The sequence below is a fragment of the Copadichromis virginalis genome, linkage group LG18 (assembly GCF_057382275.1).
Source record: "Copadichromis virginalis isolate Kocher_CV1m ecotype Utaka linkage group LG18, C_Virginalis_male_GT1.1, whole genome shotgun sequence".
NCBI lineage: Eukaryota > Metazoa > Chordata > Actinopteri > Cichliformes > Cichlidae > Copadichromis > Copadichromis virginalis.
Genome location: NC_140635.1, coordinates 31480963 through 31501644, shown reverse-complemented (window position 1 = coordinate 31501644; position 20682 = coordinate 31480963). Strand labels below are relative to the sequence as shown.

General features: G+C 41.3%; 1 protein-coding gene across 8 annotated transcripts in view; it reads right to left on the bottom strand.

Moving 5' to 3' along the window:
• The window catches only part of ctnnd2b (catenin (cadherin-associated protein), delta 2b), a 236594-nt gene that overhangs the window by 146008 nt on the left and 69904 nt on the right, over positions 1-20682 (bottom strand). For 7 of the 8 annotated variants that reach the window (XM_085440168.1, XM_085440170.1, XM_085440172.1 and 4 more), the window contains exon 3: positions 7172-7284. In XM_085440168.1, coding sequence (XP_085296294.1) covers positions 7172-7284 — 113 coding nt within the window. Of the gene's footprint in view, positions 1-7171; positions 7285-16673; positions 16937-20682 lie in introns of those variants that run through there. The other variant, XM_085440174.1, reaches the window with a different exon arrangement.

Below are 20682 nucleotides of genomic sequence, written 5' to 3'. Positions count from 1 at the left end.
GTTTTTCGCCCGTGTTATCAAAAAATATATAAATAAATAAAGGAACAAGACGGCCCCGCACAGCACAGTGGACTCTGACAGTGGAACATCCTTTAGAAAGACCAAAAATAAATAATGCTGCAAAATGATTTTGCTGTCTCGGGTGCAGTGAGGAATTATTAAAAATATCAGGTTTACACAGCAAATTCAAAAGTGTTAAATTTTTTGGTGTTAATAGTCTCCTTGCAAAAGTAGAGTTAATTTTACTCTAAGTAGAGTCACATTCTTTTAATGTAACTCTGAGGTGTAAAATGATAGTAGTTAAAATCGAGTGTTAAAAATGAGTGTTTCTCTGTCAAATCTGGAGGTGTTAAAATGGAAACATTAACTCTTGACCTCTTAACTCTGAACTCCTAGAGGGGCTATGACACCAACAGAGTAAATTCACAGACTCCGCCCCCAGCACGACTCCAATCGAAGCTGAAGTGAAGCCGTTTCAGAACATTTTGCTCTACATATTTGAGTTGTTTGCCATGCTTGGTAAGTCATTTTTTCAAAGATTGTTTCAATTATTATTAGCTTTTACTTCTGTGGCTCTTTGGAGTTGAGACAAAGCTGTGTGAAAGGCATTAGCCATGTTGCTCGCTGATAGCATAATATTCTGTTTTAGCTAGCTGAAAGGTATTGTTTGCGGGCAAATACCACAGCCTTGAAAAAAAGCTTGCATGTGAATTTTCAGTCAAACTTTTGGTCAAATACACCTAAAACAATGTCTAGAATGTGAAATGTTGGTATAATGGTGCTACTTGAAGCCTGAAAACGATCGCCCATAAAACAAAAAACGAGCAAACAGCAGTAGCTGACGTCCTGACTGGGTTCTACGTTAGCATAGATCCCTCCAGAGTTTTGTGCACACGGTTTAGGTAAAAATGAAAAAGGTTGAGGTTTTACATTTAGTTCAGTATTACCTGTTGCCTGTGTCCTTGTCTTTTGGGAAAATACTTTACACAAGTAATGGCTCAAAGAGGATTCCTTTTTTTTTTACTGTGCTGCAATTGTTTACTGGATTATTTGTGCCATTAATTAGTGTCAACTAATTTTTATTCGATCTCCGCACAGGATATGCTTGTGAAGATGGAATATGGGGGAGAGCAGAAGTGCGTTGAAGTTCCACAAAGTGATGAATGAAGGACATGCATATTGTATTGAAGAAATAAGTGTTGAGAATGCTGTTATTTGCATTTACCATGTCAGACCTTTTGATAAACAAAATTCTAATGAAAGTGAGAACATGTATACTGTTAGATCTTTCAGAAAATGTTTTGAAATTGTGGTGCACAGTTCAGAATAAATGTTTTTCAAAAACCATTGCATCTTTTTAGTAAATGTTTATTTCCAAAAGAAATTTCTAGAAGTTCAGAACAGTAAAATTCCCGCTTTTTAGAATGAATTAGAAGATAACTCTTACGTAGTTAAACTAAAATACTCTTTGAGAGTTAATATATAAACTCTTAACACCAAGTGTTGAATTATCAACTCCAGACAGATTTGGTGTTTAACACTAAATCAGAGTTAACGTACCAACTCTCCAAAAAGAGTTAAATTAACACTCTCTGGTGTGGACCCATATAGACACTTTAATAGTGTTGAAATCAAATCCGACAGTGTTAATTTGGACATGCTGGATTTGCTGTGTATAAGCAATGTTACCTCTAAGCCAGCGGTCCCCAACCTCTTTTGCGCCACGGACCGGTTTATGCCCGACATTATTTTCACGGACCGGCCTTTAAGGTGTCGCGGATAAATACAACAAAACAAAAATAGTACCGGTACCGAAAAAAATAAGATTTATTCATAACACACGTGAAAAGACCCAGGAAAACCGAGTTAACAATAAAAACAATAACAAAATAACGCTGAAAACCGATAAAAACCCTGAAAAAAATACATTTCACACCTGAGCCTCAACTCTCGCGGCCCGGTACCAAACAACTCACGGACCGGTACCCGGGGGTTGGGGACCGCTGCTCTAAGCTGCGCGCATGCGCAATTGTGCACTGCTGGCTCGGTCTCTGATCACAGAAAATCTGCGTTGCGCACACAAAAAAAATCTAACCTGAATTGAAATTAAAATTAATACTTTAACAATTCTGTTTTTTAGTGTTAGTCAGTAAGTGACTGGCTGCTCCCGTATGGGATTAGAACAATGCCGCCTTATCCCATAGTCCAGCCAATAATGCGATTCACATTCGTATATACGCAGCTAATCAACGTCGTTTTAGCTAGCAAAGCGGCGTTGCTGATGTGGAGTGAAGCCACGTTTCCTATTGGTTGAAAAATGTACTATGCGGACCAATCAAAAAATGATATGGCAACATGGCATTTAGTTGTTTAGGAAGGGGGGGGAGTTTTAGGTGACGGCGGTGTTTTGAGATTTGAGAGATTTGGGACATTTAGCGCAAATCTTGTGTAGTTAGTGTGTAGCAGAGGTGTGGACTCGAGTCACATGACTTGGACTTGAGTCAGACTCGAGTCATTAATTTTATGACTTTAGACTTGACTTGAAAAAATGTTCTAAGACTTGTGACTTGACTTGGACTTTTACACCAATGACCTGGGACTTGAATTGGACTTGAACCGGTTTACTTGAAAAGACTTGATATTTCACCCCAAATATAAAATTTAACATGCATATTATATAGAGATTGAAAATGTGACGTAATTCAGGGGTAAACAGCAAAGGATTCTGGGAACTCGTGGCAAGAGGTACTAGCGCACACAGGCTTTCAATTGAAATCAGTCACACAGCGATAAAAAGAAACACAAAAATGTCAAGAAGCTGTTGTATTATTAACTGCAATAGCCGGTTGCATGACAGCCACGGGAAGCCGACGGGTAAAGAGATCGGTTGTTATCGGATTACGTCATTGAAGAGAAATTGTTCGAGCCATGTTTCCGAAGTAACAAAGACGCGACGGATGGCCTGGATTGCAGCCATTCAAAGATCAAATGTAACGTCCCGGAACACTCCAGCTCACAGGTTAGTCTGCTCCAAGCATTTACACGAAGGTCAGTCTGCTGTAGTAGTTAATACGTCATTTTCATAACATAATTTGTGATATAGGTTACAAACAAGTCTGGCGCTGAACAGAAATTGTCGCGCTATGCTCCTTTATTTATTGTGTTTATTGTGCATAAATAGTGAATTGTCCTGACACAATATTGCGTTTCGCCTCTGTTATTATGGTACATTGAAAAAAACATATACTTTTATTCACAGGGTAAAACAGGTTTTTTGTATCACTAATTGCCCAGTACGATTACAGCATACAGTATTATTGTCACTGCTACATTTCTGTGATGCTACCAGAAATTATTTCCACTACAAATTAATTACCGTTGAGCTCAAAGGTCCTATTAATAAACGGTTAAGGAATGTGTATTTATGAAGACAATTTGTGAGACTGGTAAACTTATGATACGTACGATGGTCTTTCGTTCTACACGGTGCATTTCAAGGTCCTGCACCCATCCGTCGGTAAACTGTACCTGGGCTTGTTGCAGTGACCTGAAGTTACTAAACTTCATGAGTGTGTGCACTCACTCCAAGAACCGTATGATTATAAATATGCATATAAATATGCTAAGATGAGATAGCTGACTTCATCTAACTAGCAAATGTTGTCTAGGCTACGTTGGTGATACAGTTTTTTTTAATGTGTATGATATTTTTGTCATGCGATTTTAAAGCCAGTCCTACAAGCGCATCCAAGAATAACATGCAGCTTATCTCAGAACTGTCGGTGAAAATTATTCTTGGAGCTAGGTTTAATTGAGCTGCATTTTATAGAGGTCCAATTTCACAATTTGTGTATATTTTCTAAGTTCACTATTTTGTCATATGTTGAGAAAAACACAGATTTTAAAATTACATGGTCTAATATTTACATTTAGCATAACTGCAACATTATTTTTTCGTTTTTTTGTTTTTTTTTAAGACTCGAAAGGACTTGAAATTCAAAGTTTCAGACTTGTGACTTGACTCGGACTTTTACACCAGTGACTTGAGACTCGACTCTGACTTGCCTGACATTACTTGAGACTTGACTTGAGACTTGAGGATAAAGACTTGAGACTTACTTGAGACTTGCAAAACAATGACTTGGTCACACCTCTGGTATGTAGTGTAGTCAATAGTTTTGTTGAGTGTGTCAGAACCATGAGGCGACTGCTGAATGTTACAGGTGTTACAGGAGTCACACATCTCCTGTTGTCAGGCCTGCAGGTATCAGGCTGTTGTTCTCCTTTATCTCATAGTGGACAGAAATTATTTTTTGGAGTGGCACAAATAATTTGTGTGGCATCAAATTTGCAGAACAGCTGATTGTTCTGTAAATAGTTTGAAATGTTTATTTGAAAAAACGCCTTGGCTGCATTTTTAGGTAAACAGCTGCAAAAACTTTGTTGTTTGCATAACTCAGTTACTTTTTTGAAGAAGTAACTATATAATTCATTTCCTTTAGAGCTTTATTTAAAAAAAAAGAAAAAAAAGAAAGTTGTGTTTTCAAAATTGGAGTTCAAGTTTCAACTTCCAATAGTGTTAACATACTACACAGGTCATGAACAAGATTTTTTTTTATTTTCATTGTAAGTGGGCTAAAGCACTTAATTAAAAGTAGTCTAACATAAATGTAAATGCTGTAATTTGATTATTTTAATAAACCATGTAACTTGGATGGATTCGATGCTGGCGGGACCACAGTGCACACGTCTGCTGTCGCTCACAGTGGTCCAAGGGATCGCTCAGAGAGTTTGTGTGTCCGCTCAGACACATGAAAAATTAGAGGGAACATTGCTTATAAGGGTTACAAAATTCTTCATATTTGAGCGTCCATTATAACGCCTTTGAACGTTAGTCAGGTCACATAATCGCATCGCGTCTACATTACCTCTCTTGAAATGATGTGTCAATTTGGCATTAGATTTCTTTCAAATTCAAATCCTTCCAGGGAAATGAGATCGTTTCTCACGCATAACTCTCAGCATCAAGGCACAGCGAGTAGTTAATGTGCAGTTAAAAGCTTCAGGAATGCAACTCGAGCCCATCAATAAACGTTAAGCCTGCCAGTAAGGTTTTGACAGCACATCTAGAGTTAGGTTCATTAATGGTCTCAAGCTTTTTTTATATACTTCTCCTTAAAATGACTCTGAACTGAGCAACATGTGTTTTACACCATCACAGCCTAATTGCTCCATGTCTTTGTCACCTCCCTGTTGTTATTCTGTGCACTTAATATGAACAGCTGAAAAAGACTAAGAGGCGACAATGGTGAACATGTGTTCTTTACATGGGTTCAGCTAAGGGGATCGTAATTACTAAACGTGTAAAAACCTGATAGCAATTCTCGTGTTGTTAAATAACACAAGCAAGCAAAGCTATCATTTCCTATAAAAGGTGTTTAGGAGGCAAAAGGGAAAAATTGTTTAAACTAAATTTTAATTAGTAGAGCATCAGGAACATTTCCTAGTCAAAATATAGTGCATTTAAAAACCCAATGATTTTTTTCACTAATAAATGAGCCTAGCCTAGTTGACTGCCTTGAGTTGTGCTGTTTCAAAGCTGTACTAATCAATATTTTCATAATACAAACAGGTGAAATATCCAAGTGTAGTTGGGAAGGGATTGTGAATATAGATCCGCAGTAAATTACTGACAGTGGGCACTCAGCATCTTAGTCTGTTTGGTTTTGATGTCTACGGTTCTGCAGCACCTCAATAAAAGCTGAACCCTTGTCGGTTTGCTGGTCTGAAGCAGTCAGGTGTGTGTTAACACAATGCCAAGGAGGAAAGACATCTGCATCATTGCTACCCATCAATCTGGGAAACATTATAAAGTCATTTCCATACAAAAAGTTCAAGTCAACTGGAAAACATTCAAGACTGTTGCCAGTCTTCCCAGAAGTGGACGTCACAGCAAACTCCAAGGTCAGACCGTGCAACGCTCCGAGAAAGTGGAAAAAAGCCCAAGAGCTACACCGTAGACTCTACAGGCCTCAGTTAGCAAGTTAAATGTTAAAGTTTATGATAGAAAATTAAAAAAAGAGTGAACAAGTATGACTTGTTTGGAGGGGTTGCTGAGTTCTACATGCTACTGAATCACAAGGTACACTTAATTTTACACAGGACTGCTTCTCGAACTGGAAGGTTGTTTTTTCTTCTTCTTTACCCTCATAAATAAAACCTTAGAACTGAGAGAGGGTGCACAAGTATGACTTAAATGGTTTTGATGCATTCTCAATCATCCAGGTAAGAAAACCTCCAAGAGGTTATTCTGTTCATCTGGACGTAGCATTTTCAGTGGGAGAAACGTTTCGTCACTCATCCAAGTGACTTCTTCAGTCTCCTTCTTCAGAGACTCAAGAAGTCACTTGGATGAGTGACAAACAATACAATGAGTGCTACATACAACAGCATTTATGAAATATTAGCAACAATCGCTTAAACTAAGATGCATGGAGACAATAAGAGTAATATATTAAAGAGCAATTTATAGAGTAAATTATTAATGTTTACTGGCAAGTTAGGTATAAAAAAATCCAGATAAATGCTAATGTTTCTTAGCGACTAGCTGAAGTATAATTAGTTATTTTTAAGCTATCATTTTGGCTATAGTCAATATGTAAACACTGATTTTTACTGTCTGTTCTGCTCCTTCTATTGGTGCCTTAAATATAAATGTCAGCTAGAATGTAACTATCTATCTAGGTACTGTAATAATGCTCCCTGCATTATTTAAATGCTATAATCTAATGAGATACAAGCTCACTTAAAGTGAGCTTTTAAAAATAATAATAATATGTAATCTAATTACTGCTGCACTGTGCACACTACTCGACTGCACTATAACAAACCTGAAACATCACATCAGCACATCTCTGTGTATGTTTAAACTGGGTAAAAGAAAGCAAGCAACATTGGGTGCAGCGCTGCTCTCTCCGAGTTCAAAAGCAAATCACTACAGCGCGGTTACCAGCACACCGATGAATTTTGGACACGAATCAAGGAGTGTTTCTCTAATGCGAGCAGCTGTATAGCTAGTCACCTGCGAGAGTACAGCTGACACACACAGGTAGAGTGTACAGAAGATAACCTGACAGGTGTTGGACACACAAACACGTTCACACGCACACACCTGATGCTAGTCATGCTTCCAGTCTCAGAGCCAAGCTTGCATCTCTCCAGCTGACTGGCGACAATCTGTCGTTCGGCTTCCAGCTCCCTGGTCAGACGTTCAAACTGCAGCTCCTAGAAAGAGAAAGAGAGACGGGGAGGGAGAGCAAGAATGTGTCAAAACAATCTGTCTATTTATTTACTGTCACGTTTACAGTCATCCTGAGCATTAGTTTGGCTGCGTTCTCGCTGACACATTTTTAATTGTTGTGAAATGGACTCCGCAGTCTGTGGTGGGAAAACAGGCCAGATATCGCTGCGTCTGCCAAGTTTCACACTGCCAGATATTCACAGAGAAGAGTTTGACATGTTGCAAAACTGTGACACCAAACTCAAACCATCACAAATGTGACATTTGCTATTGTGCCACTGAGGAAAGTCATGGAACAGCAGAAGGTTTTGGGGGAGAAGAATTCTGCTATTTTTGACATATAGTGTCAAAAAAGTTGTAAGCATTACTCTAATACTTGGCTCATCTATGCACTGACACCCGATGGATTTATACCCTGCTGGTAGGCATATGCTGGTTGATATTAATGGAGTGGTGGGAAAAAAGTTGTCAGTCACATCTCACAAAAAAAACATTCATTCCCCCCTCCCCGCCCCCAATTGTTCTAGGATAACAGACAAGAAGGACAGCCCTAACTGTCCAGCCAGTGTGACGAAGAACTTCAGCTGCAAGAACATCCCTGGGGAAATGCATGTACCATGTTAAAGCTCTGCACATATGTATCTATGAGGAAATTGTGAATTCCCGCATACTCTAAAAATATGAATATGAAGAAATGGGCCCATTGAGATAAACAGCTGGTGACACCAATTCTCCAGTGGAGTGACATTACACCACTGCAGAAGAGATTGCAGCAAAATGATCCAGTCCAAAGAGCAACAAAGAGGATGTGGAAAACATGATGGACATAATTTAGTATGTTTTATGTATTTAATTGGATGGTTTTCTATCTTTCCGGCAGACCAGGAGGTTCAATGTTTTTTTTTTTTAAAGGCCGTGCTTAATGGTTATTTCCACTGCAATTGCGTCACATTAGCTACGTTCACACTGCAGGTCTTAATGCTTAATTCAGATTTTTTGATCAAATCCGATTTTTTTGTCTGCTTGTTCACACTACAAATAAAATGCGACAGTAAACGCGCTCTAGTGTGAACCCTCAAAGCGGCCCGCATGCGCAGAAGAAGACGTCACACATAACGCGCTCTGTTTAGACCCAGAGTAAACAATGGCTGTATCCCAATTCAGGGTCTGCAGCCTTAAAGTACGCAGCCTCAACGATCCTCAAGGGCCGCGTACTCAAAGACCGCTAAGGCCGGAAGTGCGAGGCTTGTGAAATGGGACGGTCTAGCCTCCGTCGCGCTGCCCAGGTTGCCTAGCAACCATGATACTAACAGCTGGAAACGTGTCATACAGCTTTGTTTGACAGACATGAAGGAGAAAATCTTTTGTTCATTTGTTTGTTTCTTTCTACATGAGCTTTGATCATTCTCTGTAAGATTAAGGTCAGCTATTGAACGGCGTATATTTTAAAGTAAAGGCCTTAAAACCAAGTTAGTACAAACGTCACTAATGTCACATAACTTTGCCGACATGTTGCCAACAGTAATTTTTAATGTTCTTCGTTATTAAACATTTGCACATAAATAAGTGACATAATATTCTGTACTTAATTAAAGTTTACTCTTCGGCCGCCCCTCATCCGCCGTTTTTTTTCGGCAAAATTATTCACACCCACCGCCGCGCTATGCATTCTGGGATATGTTGGGCCACGAAGTCTACACTGCCACAGCCTTAAAATTCAGGGAAATGAAGGACGCATTTCAGGGCCGCATTTCGAGCAGCCTTTGAATTGGGACAGGCTTCGGCGCGCCGCTGTGACGTAATCGGCCTTGAAATGCGTACTTTAAGGCTGCAGACCCTGAATTGGGATACAGCCCCTATTGTTTGACTGATGGCCCTTAATATAAAGACTTCGGACTTTACATTTCCCAATTTTTGCTTTAAGTTATTTTGTTATTTACATAATAATGTAAATAATCTAATAACTATCCTTATTGCTGTTTTAGAGAGGAGCGGCGCTTCAAAGGATAGTAGCAGATTTCTGTCAGAATCTGCAGATTATACAGTATAAATAAAATGTTCACGTTTCTCCAACGTTGTCTTCCCAACAGTTTCACTGACATCTACGCTGGATGGCCAGGAAGCGTTCGCAATATCTTATCGGGTGCTTCTCCGGAGCTGATAATTGGCGTCTGTCTTGTGTCAGTGACGTAAAAGACAGATTTAATGCGACTTGACCATTCAAACAGCAGTCGCTTTCTAAAACATCGGATATGTATCGGATTCAGTACAACATACGAAAGTACGGAGCCCCGCAGGGGACATGGGAGAGAAAAAAAAATTAGGGAGAAAAAAAAAATTAGGGAGAAAAAAAAAAATTAAGACGGACTTTTGCGAGATCTCGCAAAAGTATTAGCCGCATTCTTCGGAGGCCGCCAGCTCGAAGCAGACCGGGAGGTCGAGGCACGATGTGCCGGGAAAGCGGTGTTCCTCCTGGCTGTAGTAGGTCTCAACCTCCCGTTAGCTTCGAGCTAGTAGCCACCAGCTCGAAGCAGACCGGGAGGTCGAGGCACGATGTTCCGGGAAAGCGGTGTTCCTCCCGGCTGTAGTAGGTCTCGACCTCCCGTTAGCTTCGAGCTAGTGGGTGTCAGATCTCCAAAAACGTCGGAGCACTTTTGCAAATATGTGATGTCTTGTAAACCGAGCAGGTATCTGACGTTTACACAACTACATTCACGCCTCAAAATATCTTAAAAGTGTATTTTGTGACCCAGAAAGAGTAATATTACAACTAAGTAGCTGCCGCCATTGTTGGAATTCAACTTTCGCGAGAAAGTTTTGCGAGATCCCGAGTTTGTTTTGCGAGATCTCGCAAAAGTCCGTCTTAATTTTTTTTTTCTCCCTAATTTTTTTTTCTCCCATGTCCCCTGCGGGGCTCCGTACGAAAGTGACCCAGATCGGATTTGAAAATATCGGATTTGTGCCGTTCACACTGTCACACCATGAACGGATATGGGTCGCATAGGGTAAAAAAAACGGATTTGATGCGCAGTGTGAACGTAGCCATTTTGCTATTACTGTTTTTATTCTGATGTTGCCACAAGTAACACACATACACACTTACATGCATTAGTTGTGTGCAAGCTGGCCTCATAATGGATGTATCACATATTATATCATCTGAACTGACTAGTAGGTCTTTGGTCATTAGCATGCGAGCCTCTCTTGAAGGGGGACCTAGTAATGCTAATTTGTCAGCTAATGCTAGCTAGCTTGGTTAGCAAGCAGCAACATACACACATGTCAGCTAATTAGCTAACTGTCTAAGAAAATACCAGAATTTCGCTCACCAAAATTGAAGCACAAGCTTTTTGGACAGTCTGTACCACACAGCAAGCCATTGAACTAGTCAGATAACCTTTTAAAAATGACAAGAGTTTGCGGTTTGCTGAGTTTCAAGTCTGTACTTGTATTTTTGGCTTCTACAACAGTAGCTTTGTGTCATTCAGCCTTGAAACCCATTTTATTTTCTTTGTCCTCGCTTAAGGTAAAGTTTCTTTTCATCGGCTTACACCAGGTTTAAACAGCAACTGGGTGGGGTGTCTGTCCTGACATGGTGATATTAGAGACAGCTCCAAATCCAGGAGCAGAAATATTGTTTAATATTTATAGGACTCTGAAGTGTGAGCCTTGGCTCACAGAGAGTCCAGCATTCTAAGAGTATATGTGTCACAAAATAAGGAAAAATGTAATAAATTGTACTTTTCGCTGTTCCTTTATTTGACAAGGGATCGCCACAGCAGATACTTTGGTATATCTGATATGGCGGATACCCTTTCTGATGCCTGCTCAACCTCTTTAATGAGAGTAAAAGAGGAACGTCACCACACAAAGTCAAAGCTGGAGCTGTTTAAAACTGTCCAGTAGAGGTGTCAGTAGTATGCTTGTACACTGGTGTTTTAAAATATTTGGTTATTATGACTTTCAGCATTGAGAACCAGAACACTGCAGTCCTGTGCAGACAGAAAATATCTTGCTAGTTAAGCAGACTTGACAGCCATGGCACAGATCATGAAGAATACTCTATTAGGGTAATATTTCACTGCCTGGTTTTATAATGCATGGATATTGACTGCTAATAGCAGCAACTAAAATATACAATACAAATTGTCAAAAAATGAACTTGAGTTATATTTTATATCTAAACTCAATGTATATGTTTGGTTTAGGACGCTGGTATCTGTTCAAGGCTTGGATGGCAGCTTAGTGAAACCTATAAGCTCCATTTTAAAAAGTCAAAAAGTTTTCATAAATCACGCGTACGTGCCATTTAAGAGCAAATCTTTTCATTTGGGTGGCTCTTGATAGAGACCTTTTCTTAGGCTTAATTTATGCGTGATGAATAACCACTAATTAGCTGATGTGCCAACAAGCAAGCAGCTGATTAGGATATTTGTGTCTGCTGCTGTGATCATTATAGCTGATTAAATAAACAAAATTTACCAATTTGTGCGAAAGAAAAAAGAAATAAAACAAGAAAGATCAAATTGTTTTGCTGAATCACTCAAATCAAGTGGAGAAGGCACATCAGCGCTCAGCCACTGCAGTGCTGGTTTCAAAGGTATGGTTTGGATCTTTAAATGGCTTTCTGACAGTCCTTTGGCTGGTTCGAGATAATAAAAGTGACATAATTACAATAAGTCACGCCAGACCACAGGATACAATCAATCACTGTTTCCAAGGCAGCGTTTAAATAAAGACGAGCTATTATGAAAGAAATATGCACTCATCAACAAAGGAAGGAAGTGAAGAGAGTGATACAAGCGCACGTACAGAGCCTATTTCTCAGATCCTTTAAGGTTTACAGTTTTCCATCACCATCATTAACCTTAATTAATCCCCCCCCCCCCCCCCCCCTTTTTTTTTTTTGGTCAGGCTGTGAACCTGGCGGCTGTTGCCTGATGACTAAGACCCTGTGCAGGTAACGACCAACGTTCTGTGCAAAGGTCGTTGTTTGCAGCCCGACTACAAATGCAGATGAATGCAGCTAATAAAAAGCTTAATCATCATCAGACGATAGCTGATTGTTTTCAGATTGCATTTTGGGAAATGCATTCCTCTTGTGGTTTCCACACTCAGTGTTTGGCTGCACATAACCAAACTCACTCAAATGTGACTGATCAGCACTCTGACTGTGCAAACTGAAACCTGAAAGCTTCCGGGACCAAAATGTTCAGCCCTCGTCAGCAAATCCATCATATTCATATGCAAATATCTGTTTACAGGGATTTTTTTCCATCAGTCACCACACAGTACTATAGGAATACGTGGCTCCTTGATTAAATCCACCCATACTTAATTAAATTCAGACAATGCATTTAGTAAAGGCGCACACTTCTTTACATGCAGTCTTATAGTTGATGGTGCATGTCAGAGTGGATTGGTCTGTCTCAGGGCACAAATGTAGTGAAGGTGACAGTGCCCAAGAGTATAGGTTCATCATTCTCAAATGGAAGAACTTCCTAAATCTGGCAGTCAAACTGAGTAAAAGCAGAGGATAACTGTTAGTGCAGCACTCCTCCAATCAGGCTTTGAAGGAAGAGTGGCCGGAGGGAAGCAATTCCTCACTAACAGGTACAAGACAGCCCACTGGTGGTTTGTCAAAAGGCAGCTGATTGGGCTCTTGGGCTATAACAAGAAAAATCCTCTGCCCTGATGAAATAAAAATTGAACTGTTCCACCATAGCTCCCATTGCCATGTGTGGAGAGAGCCGGGTAGGGAGAATCACCTTATTAATGCCATCGATACAGTCGCTCAAAGTGGTGGTTAGGCAGCATCGTGCTGTAGGGATGTTTTTCCTGTGACAGAGACTGCAAGAGACCCTTCGGAATAAATACAGAATAATCCCGAGTGAAAACCGTTTTCAGAGGGCTCAGGATACCAAGCTAAGCAGAAGGTTTATATTTCAAGAAGACATTGAAACAAAGCACATCACAGAGAAAACACAAGAGTTGCTTTGGATAACACTGTGAAAATCCTGGAGTTTTGCAGGCACGATCCAGACCTGATGCCAGGAGCAGCTCGGGAGACCTGAAAGCGGCCGAGCACCAACACTCTCATTCCAACCCGGCTGAGCTTAAAGGATTCTGCTGAGAAGAATGGCAGAAACCCCTGAAAGAAAGGATCATTCCCAAGAAAACTTGAGGCTGTTATTGCTTCCAAAGGGGCCTTAACCAAGACAAGGACCTGAATACTTATAAAAACTGCACATCTCAGACTTAACACACTCCAAAAACCTGTTTTTTGTTTTGTTGTTGTTTAGTACGTGTGTATGATGCCTCAAAAAAAATCCATCTTAAGATGAGTGTGAATCATAACAAAACTCAAAAAAACAATCCTATAAGGGGGAAGAAAGAAAAATAGCACCCTCTAAAAACTCAATAAGTTTCATTTTGCTTACACAATAACTCAAAAAAAGACCCAGGTGGAGTGCCCAGCAAAATTAAGTTATACAGATTCAGAAAACAAATGCATATCATTAAAAGAGAATAAAAACCAGTCTGCACCCAATGCAGCTTAATATTAGCGTTGCCATTTTTAATGACCTAAAAAAAAGCTTGAAAAGGAACATTAATGCTATTTATAGTGCTAACACAATGCGTATTTTATGGCTAAGAGTAGTGATGGAGAACATAGTGCTGGACTGTGGGAGCGTAAATGCCTAAGATGCCTGAGGCAACTCTAGGCTTCCCACCATAATGATACAATTTGATTATAATGAATCATTAATGTAATAACTTAACAAATCAAATTGCAAATTTCACTGTAATTACGCAACATCTTATTATTAATGGCAACTGGCCAGACATACAGGCGCACACACCAGCATAGAGAAACATATGTGACACAGACACACACACAGGCATACAATGATAATTAAATACATCTGTAAGGATTCTGCAAGTGAGGACACAAACGTTGCACACATCAGTGGGGACATGCTGCTGTGCCTTTGTGCTGCTCGGACAGGGTCGTCTGCAGTACGGGGGCCCCACAGGGAACGGTTCTGGCTCCGTTCCTCTTCACCATCTACACTGCAGACTTCTCCCACAATTCCACCCAGTGCTTCCTGCAGAAGTTCTCTGATGACTCTGCAATAGTCGGCCTCATCACTGATGGGGACGACAAGGAGTACAGAGGACTGACTCAAGACTTTGTGGACTGGTGCCAGCTGAACTACCTCCAGATCAACGCCAGTAAAACCAAGGAGCTGGTGGTAGACTTCCGCAGGCACAAGCATTCTCCACTGCAACCACTGAACATCCAGGGTATGGACATTGAGGCTGTGGACAGCTACAGGTACCTTGGTGTTCATCTGAACAATAGACTGGACTGGACTCATAACTCAGACGCCCTCTACAGGAAAGGGCAGAGCAGGTTGTACCTGCTGTGGAGACTCAGGTCGTTTGGGGTGGAGGGCCCACTCCTGAAGACCTTCTATGACTCTGTGGTGGCTTCTGCTATCTTTTATGGTGTGGTCTGCTGGGGCGGCAGCATCTCTGCTGGGGACAGGAAGAGACTGAACAGGGTGATCCGAAGGGCCAGCTCTGTTCTAGGATGCCCTCTGGACCCAGTGGAGGTGGTGAGTGACAGGAGAATGGCGGCTAAGCTGTCATCCCTGTTGGACAACGTCTCCCACCCCATGCAGCAGACTGTGACAGCACTGAGCAGCTCCTTCAGTGGGAGACTGCGGCACCCACGGTGTGGGACGGAGAGATTTCGCAGGTCTTTCCTCCCCACTGCTGTCAGACTCCACAACAAAGACTTTAACTGAACAAACACACACATCCACACATGTGCAATAACACTAAGTGCAATAATCCTTTCTGGCATCGTTGTATTTTTACTCAGTTGTATATAGCATTCGTATTCTATTTTTATCTTATTGTATATTTTTATTCTATTTTATTCTACTGTATATAGTATATTATTTTATTCTATTCTGTACAGTTGTGTACTGTATTTATTCTTATTGTATTCTAATTTTTGCGTCATAACTTTTGCACTGTCCACTTCCTGCTGTGACAAAACAAATTTCCCACGTGTGGGACTAATAAAGGTTATCTTATCTTATCTTATCAAGACAAACCAGGCTCAGGGAGGGACAGCCATCTGAGTGATGAGAGGACAAAAAAAACAAAACAAAAATAAAATGAAACAAAAAAAACCCCCAAACAAACAAAAAAACACACTGTGGAAGAAAGACAGATAAATAAATATTAACTAATCAACATTACACCATTTTAATACCATTCAAACTATTCAATGAACCCTTGTGCATGGTGGATGGGGCTGTGGGATTAATGTTGATCGCTATATGTATTTGCAGTGACCCTTCCCTTCAAGAGGACAAGCAAGGTCCACTAAAATCCCCCAAACTCAGCCCCTCCACAAAGCCATGAATTTTCTTCTCTTAACTTTGTCACCCGTGTCCGTGTTCTGCAGTCAAACCAGAAGACGTGACAAAGTGCAGCTTCTGAAAGCATTTTGTGAAGCAGAAAGTCTGGATGTTAACATCCACAGTGTGAGAACAGTTCGACATGCTTCACTGTTTGCACACTTTCAACATTTTCACACAGCACTCGGGATAAAAATATAGCTGCTCAACAGAACCCAATTAATCAGTCATATTTGAGAGAAAACTAAGAAGCCACACATGCACGTAATTTTAGCCCTTTAGCCTAAAATCAATCATCATAGTATCTGTTGAAGTTTTAGCAAGCAGCCAATCCCCCACCAGAAGCACACTGATGCTTTCAGCGTCTGTGATCTCATGATCCCATTGAAGATAAAAAGCTATAGTCTTCTGATGCCAGTGAGCTGCATTTCTTATTTACATCTCAAACACCACTCCACACATGGAAACTGCACGTTTCTCCCTGTGCGATCTGACTTTTTACGCAGCCAAATCAATCTAAACCCCCATAATCAGCTGATGCAACGAAAGGAACAGCGAGAGAGAGAGAAAGAAAAAAAAACACAACCTACTTTGAGGCAAAGTCTCTGTAGCAGATGAGGAAAAAAGTGTTTTTTGTTGTTTTGCACAGAGTACACACCAGCAGACTAACAGGCTGACTAACCAGCTCCATTGTGAGCTGTGAGAATTCAGATGCAAGTCTTCTCAGAAACAGCCAAACAAAAGCGATCACTCCCTCCTTTTTCTACCCGCCCTCCACTCCTCGCCCCCTCCGATCTCTGCTCCCTCCAATTCACGGCTGAGGGGCAGACACCTGTTACTGCAGAGCAAGAGGAAGGGACTGTGATGGAATTTAATGCTGGAAAGAAGAACTGGTGAAGGAGTTGCATAAAAAAATAAGCAACGCAGACACGTACCTTCACATGGACCATACTTCACAAAGAGACAAAATCACAGAATATCCCGCTTTGCTTTGCTCCTGTCTAGTCGAAAAGCGACAACAGTGCTCCCTCTCCCTCCTCCAAACACTCATCTGTCCTAAATCAAACCAAGTGATAGAGAGATAAAATAGAAAGACATAGAGCGAGAGCGTGCGCGTGAGAGAGAGAGAGAGAGACCACAAGTGTCACTTGAGCTGCCTGCACCTCGGCCCCTTGTCTGTCTCTCGCTCTCTCTCTTTGCTTCTATGTCTGTGTCTCTTTTTCTCCCTCCTCCGGGGCCATGAAGCACACACTCACACACATACACACACTGTGTTCACTGAGGCACAAAGGTCCCCATGGCAACGGAGCATTTAGAAGCCCCGTGGCATTATTTATGCAACGTTGCATCACAATGGGCCCTCCCACCGGCACAGCATGCCAAAAAAGCCCGCCGCTCGCCAGTCACTCTCTGTGACTCTCACTCTCCCTCTCTTTCTCTCTGAGCAGACCATCTGCACCCCCTCCCTCCCTCATCCACCATCACTGAAAAGCAAGGAGGGATTTTGGGAGGAGGAGAGCAAAGGAGCCTGAAGATGGAGAGGAAGTGGGATGGAGGAAGGCACTCTCACTCACAAACACACACACGCGCACACACACACACACACACACACACACACACACACTCACTCACTCACTCACTCACTCACTCACTCACTCACTCACTCACTCACTCACTCACACTCTCTCTCTCTCTCTCTCTCTCTCTCTCTCTCTCTCTCTCTCTCTCTCTGTTCTGCCTCAGTGAAATCCTATGGGCTGAGACGGGATGTAAGGAGTGTATGGGGCCAAAAAAGTGCATTAGGTGTGTTATAACTCACCCAAACACAAAACCACATGTAGATTACACACGGCTGTAGTACGATGTAGTTATTATCTGCAAAGACCCGATCATATCACCATTTTATAAAAGTGTACAATCAGGTCATTTCAACTGAACCAACATTTGTCTCAGTGGAATCTAAAGCAGTATGACTGAGCCTTTCTGAACTCTAACATGAGGAAGCGCCAAGCCTCAAGGGAATGGAGAGTCACACTATCCAAACTACACACCGAGGCGGAGTGTAGGTGTCTTTGCTTAAGTGCTCCACGAACAGGGGTGGTTTGTATCGTGCTCGAAATCTATTGTTCTTTTAGTGACTGTGCAAGCTTGGTGGCAAAGTGTCAGCGTTATCATATCCCAGAATAAGATAAATGTATTCATACATAACTTCCCTTAGCTGCTAACATGTTAGGGTAGGATTGACACAGGAGAAGTGAAACGCTGATGTTCTTTCCTGGTTTTCACAAACAGGTGCACTGGCTGCTTTTCACCTCATTCATTTAAAGGTAGACTTCTTTTGTACACTTATATCAATAATTATAAACTTCAGTCCAACTAAAATTTGAAATGAGCCATCTTATCATCAAGTGACATTGTTGCCCTCTGCAGGACTGAACTATTAGGAGTGGTAATAGATAGCCCTGTATGACATTAGGCCTAACTTATTACAATTAGACTTAAACAGGACTAAACTTAGTTGTAGAATTTGAGGTTTCTTTCATAAAACAAGTCAATGGAAGTCTGAAGTAGTTTTCACTGACTGCTGATTGACTCCCTATTGTCTGTTGGTTCTACTATTTCATACTAGCGGATTATTAAGATTGTTGATTCTGAATTAAGCTTTGTGGTTGGTGGTGTGGGGCTGGAAGTCCGCACAACTGGTCTTCCAAAATGGAGGATGCTATCATATAAACTGCATTTACAGTATACAGTTTTACAGTGGCTGATTACTGCTAGCATGTCTATGTACAGCTAGTACCATAGACTACAAGTTAACTCGTCACAGTGTTAACTTACAGTGAAATGAAATATTGTCAAATAATTATACCCAGGTGAGCATCACATGAAACACACACATGCATAACCACGTCTTACCCAGAAGCAATCTGACTGGAAACCTGAATCCATGATTTCGCAGCAGGTGTTTCTCTGATTGTTACTTTCCATCGTGCCAAGAAGCCATGTGAACGTATCTTCAGACTGTTTTAGTTTTGTTTTACGCTCTCTGACTCGCCCACCTCCTCTCTCTGTCCAAACAACACTAAAGCAGTCACTGCAACCCAATAAAAACATTGCGTGCATGCAAAGCTCCAGCGTCCAATCATTTCCTTATTCAAATTTGAACTGGCTCAGTTTACGTGGCTGTTCAGCTTCAGGCAGGTTAAATCACAGAGGTAAGATGAGTGTTTGGGTGAAACAGATGGATCAGTTTGATCAACTCTTTGTTTCGGTGTGAAAGTTGGATAACAGCAAATGATTTGAACACGCCCTGAACATGTGTGTATTTGTTATTTCAGGCTAAAGAAATGTGTCTTAGTAGTTGTATCTACACAGTAAATTGTATGGCCAGCAACAAAAGATTGTTTTTTTCCCCCCAATGTCACGGTCTGGCTGGGGCAGACCGTATGTGTTGCAGAGGAGGACTCAAACGCAGACCAAAACGTAGTGTGGATAAACAAAACAAGCCGTTTATTGAGGCTAGCAATGAGGGTAAAAATAATCGGGCATCGGTGAAAACTAAACAATAACCTAAACTGGGTGAACTAATAACAAAACATGAAAAAGCTTAACCATAGTGAACTGACATGGGTACCTGGGGATGAGACATGGATGAGCAGACGACCTGACAATGGCATGCAGAAAACAAAGGGCTTAAATACATACATGAGGTGATCAGGGGAAGTGGAGACACATGGGGGAAACAGCTGACAGACATAAACCTAATGACAGGACCAGGGGCCCGTTCTTCGTACGTCGCTTACTACATCCAAGATCAAATGACACATCCAAGATCAAATCATCGCGCTAACCGTGAGCTCGCTAATCCGGTTCCCCGAACACACCTGCTGTTGACGATTACTACAGCTGGACGCAGGAATGTGACATCACTGGGTGTCGTAAAAGGGGCTACGCATCGATAGTAGAAACATTGATCGGCAACCCGCTGATTGGTCGGCGAAAATGTCCAAGGGGCGTGCTCGGTATTTTCCGGCAGCAGAGCAAGAACTCATGAGTGAGGGATTTCAGGAGTTTCAGAGTTTAATTAAAACGCAAGGGAACACTGCAAAGGCTGCAAAAGCAAGGAGAGAGGGCTGGCAGAAAGTTGCTGACAAATCAAACTCGTAGGTAATTTAATAATAATAATAATAATGGATTGGGTTTATATAGCGCTTTCCAAGGCACCCAAAGCGCTTTACGATACCACTATTCATTCACTCCCACATTCACACACTGGTGGAGGCAGCTACGGTTGTAGCCACAGCTGCTATATCGCGCCATCGGCCCCTCTGGCCAACACCAGTAGGCGGTAGGGTAGATCTATCATATGACACTATATTGTCCAATATCATATGGCATTATATTATATTATAATATGTTATATTATATCCCCTTTCACATTAGAGCCACAACAGGACCCACAAGAACATGGGAACAAGTAAAAGTGGAATACAGGAGTATTCTACAGAATGGTAATATTTATCTCTTAGATTGCTTTGCGTCTCTTGGCAAGGTAATACTGGCCTGTAATACTCTGTTAGTTTGTTCATAACAGCAACCAAGAAAAGGGCAGAGGAAAAAAAGACAGGTGGTGGTCCTGCACCCCCTCGTCAACAACTTGGTTAAGTGAATAATACCCTCACGGGAATATCGATATCTCTCTATGAGCACACTGTCGCGCTGAGCTAAAGGATCCTGTCTGTCCCGCAATATACGCTGAATTCTGAGGACTCTCCTTATCAATCTTGCACCTTCCGCAATGGGTGGCTCGCGTATACGGACAGGACATGGCTGCGACAGGCTTCCCAAATCCACCTTCGCTTTTATAGCCGTGGTCTCTCATCTTGATTACACGAAGTAATTTACAATTACTACTCTGAAATATGAATTACATCTGTAATAATC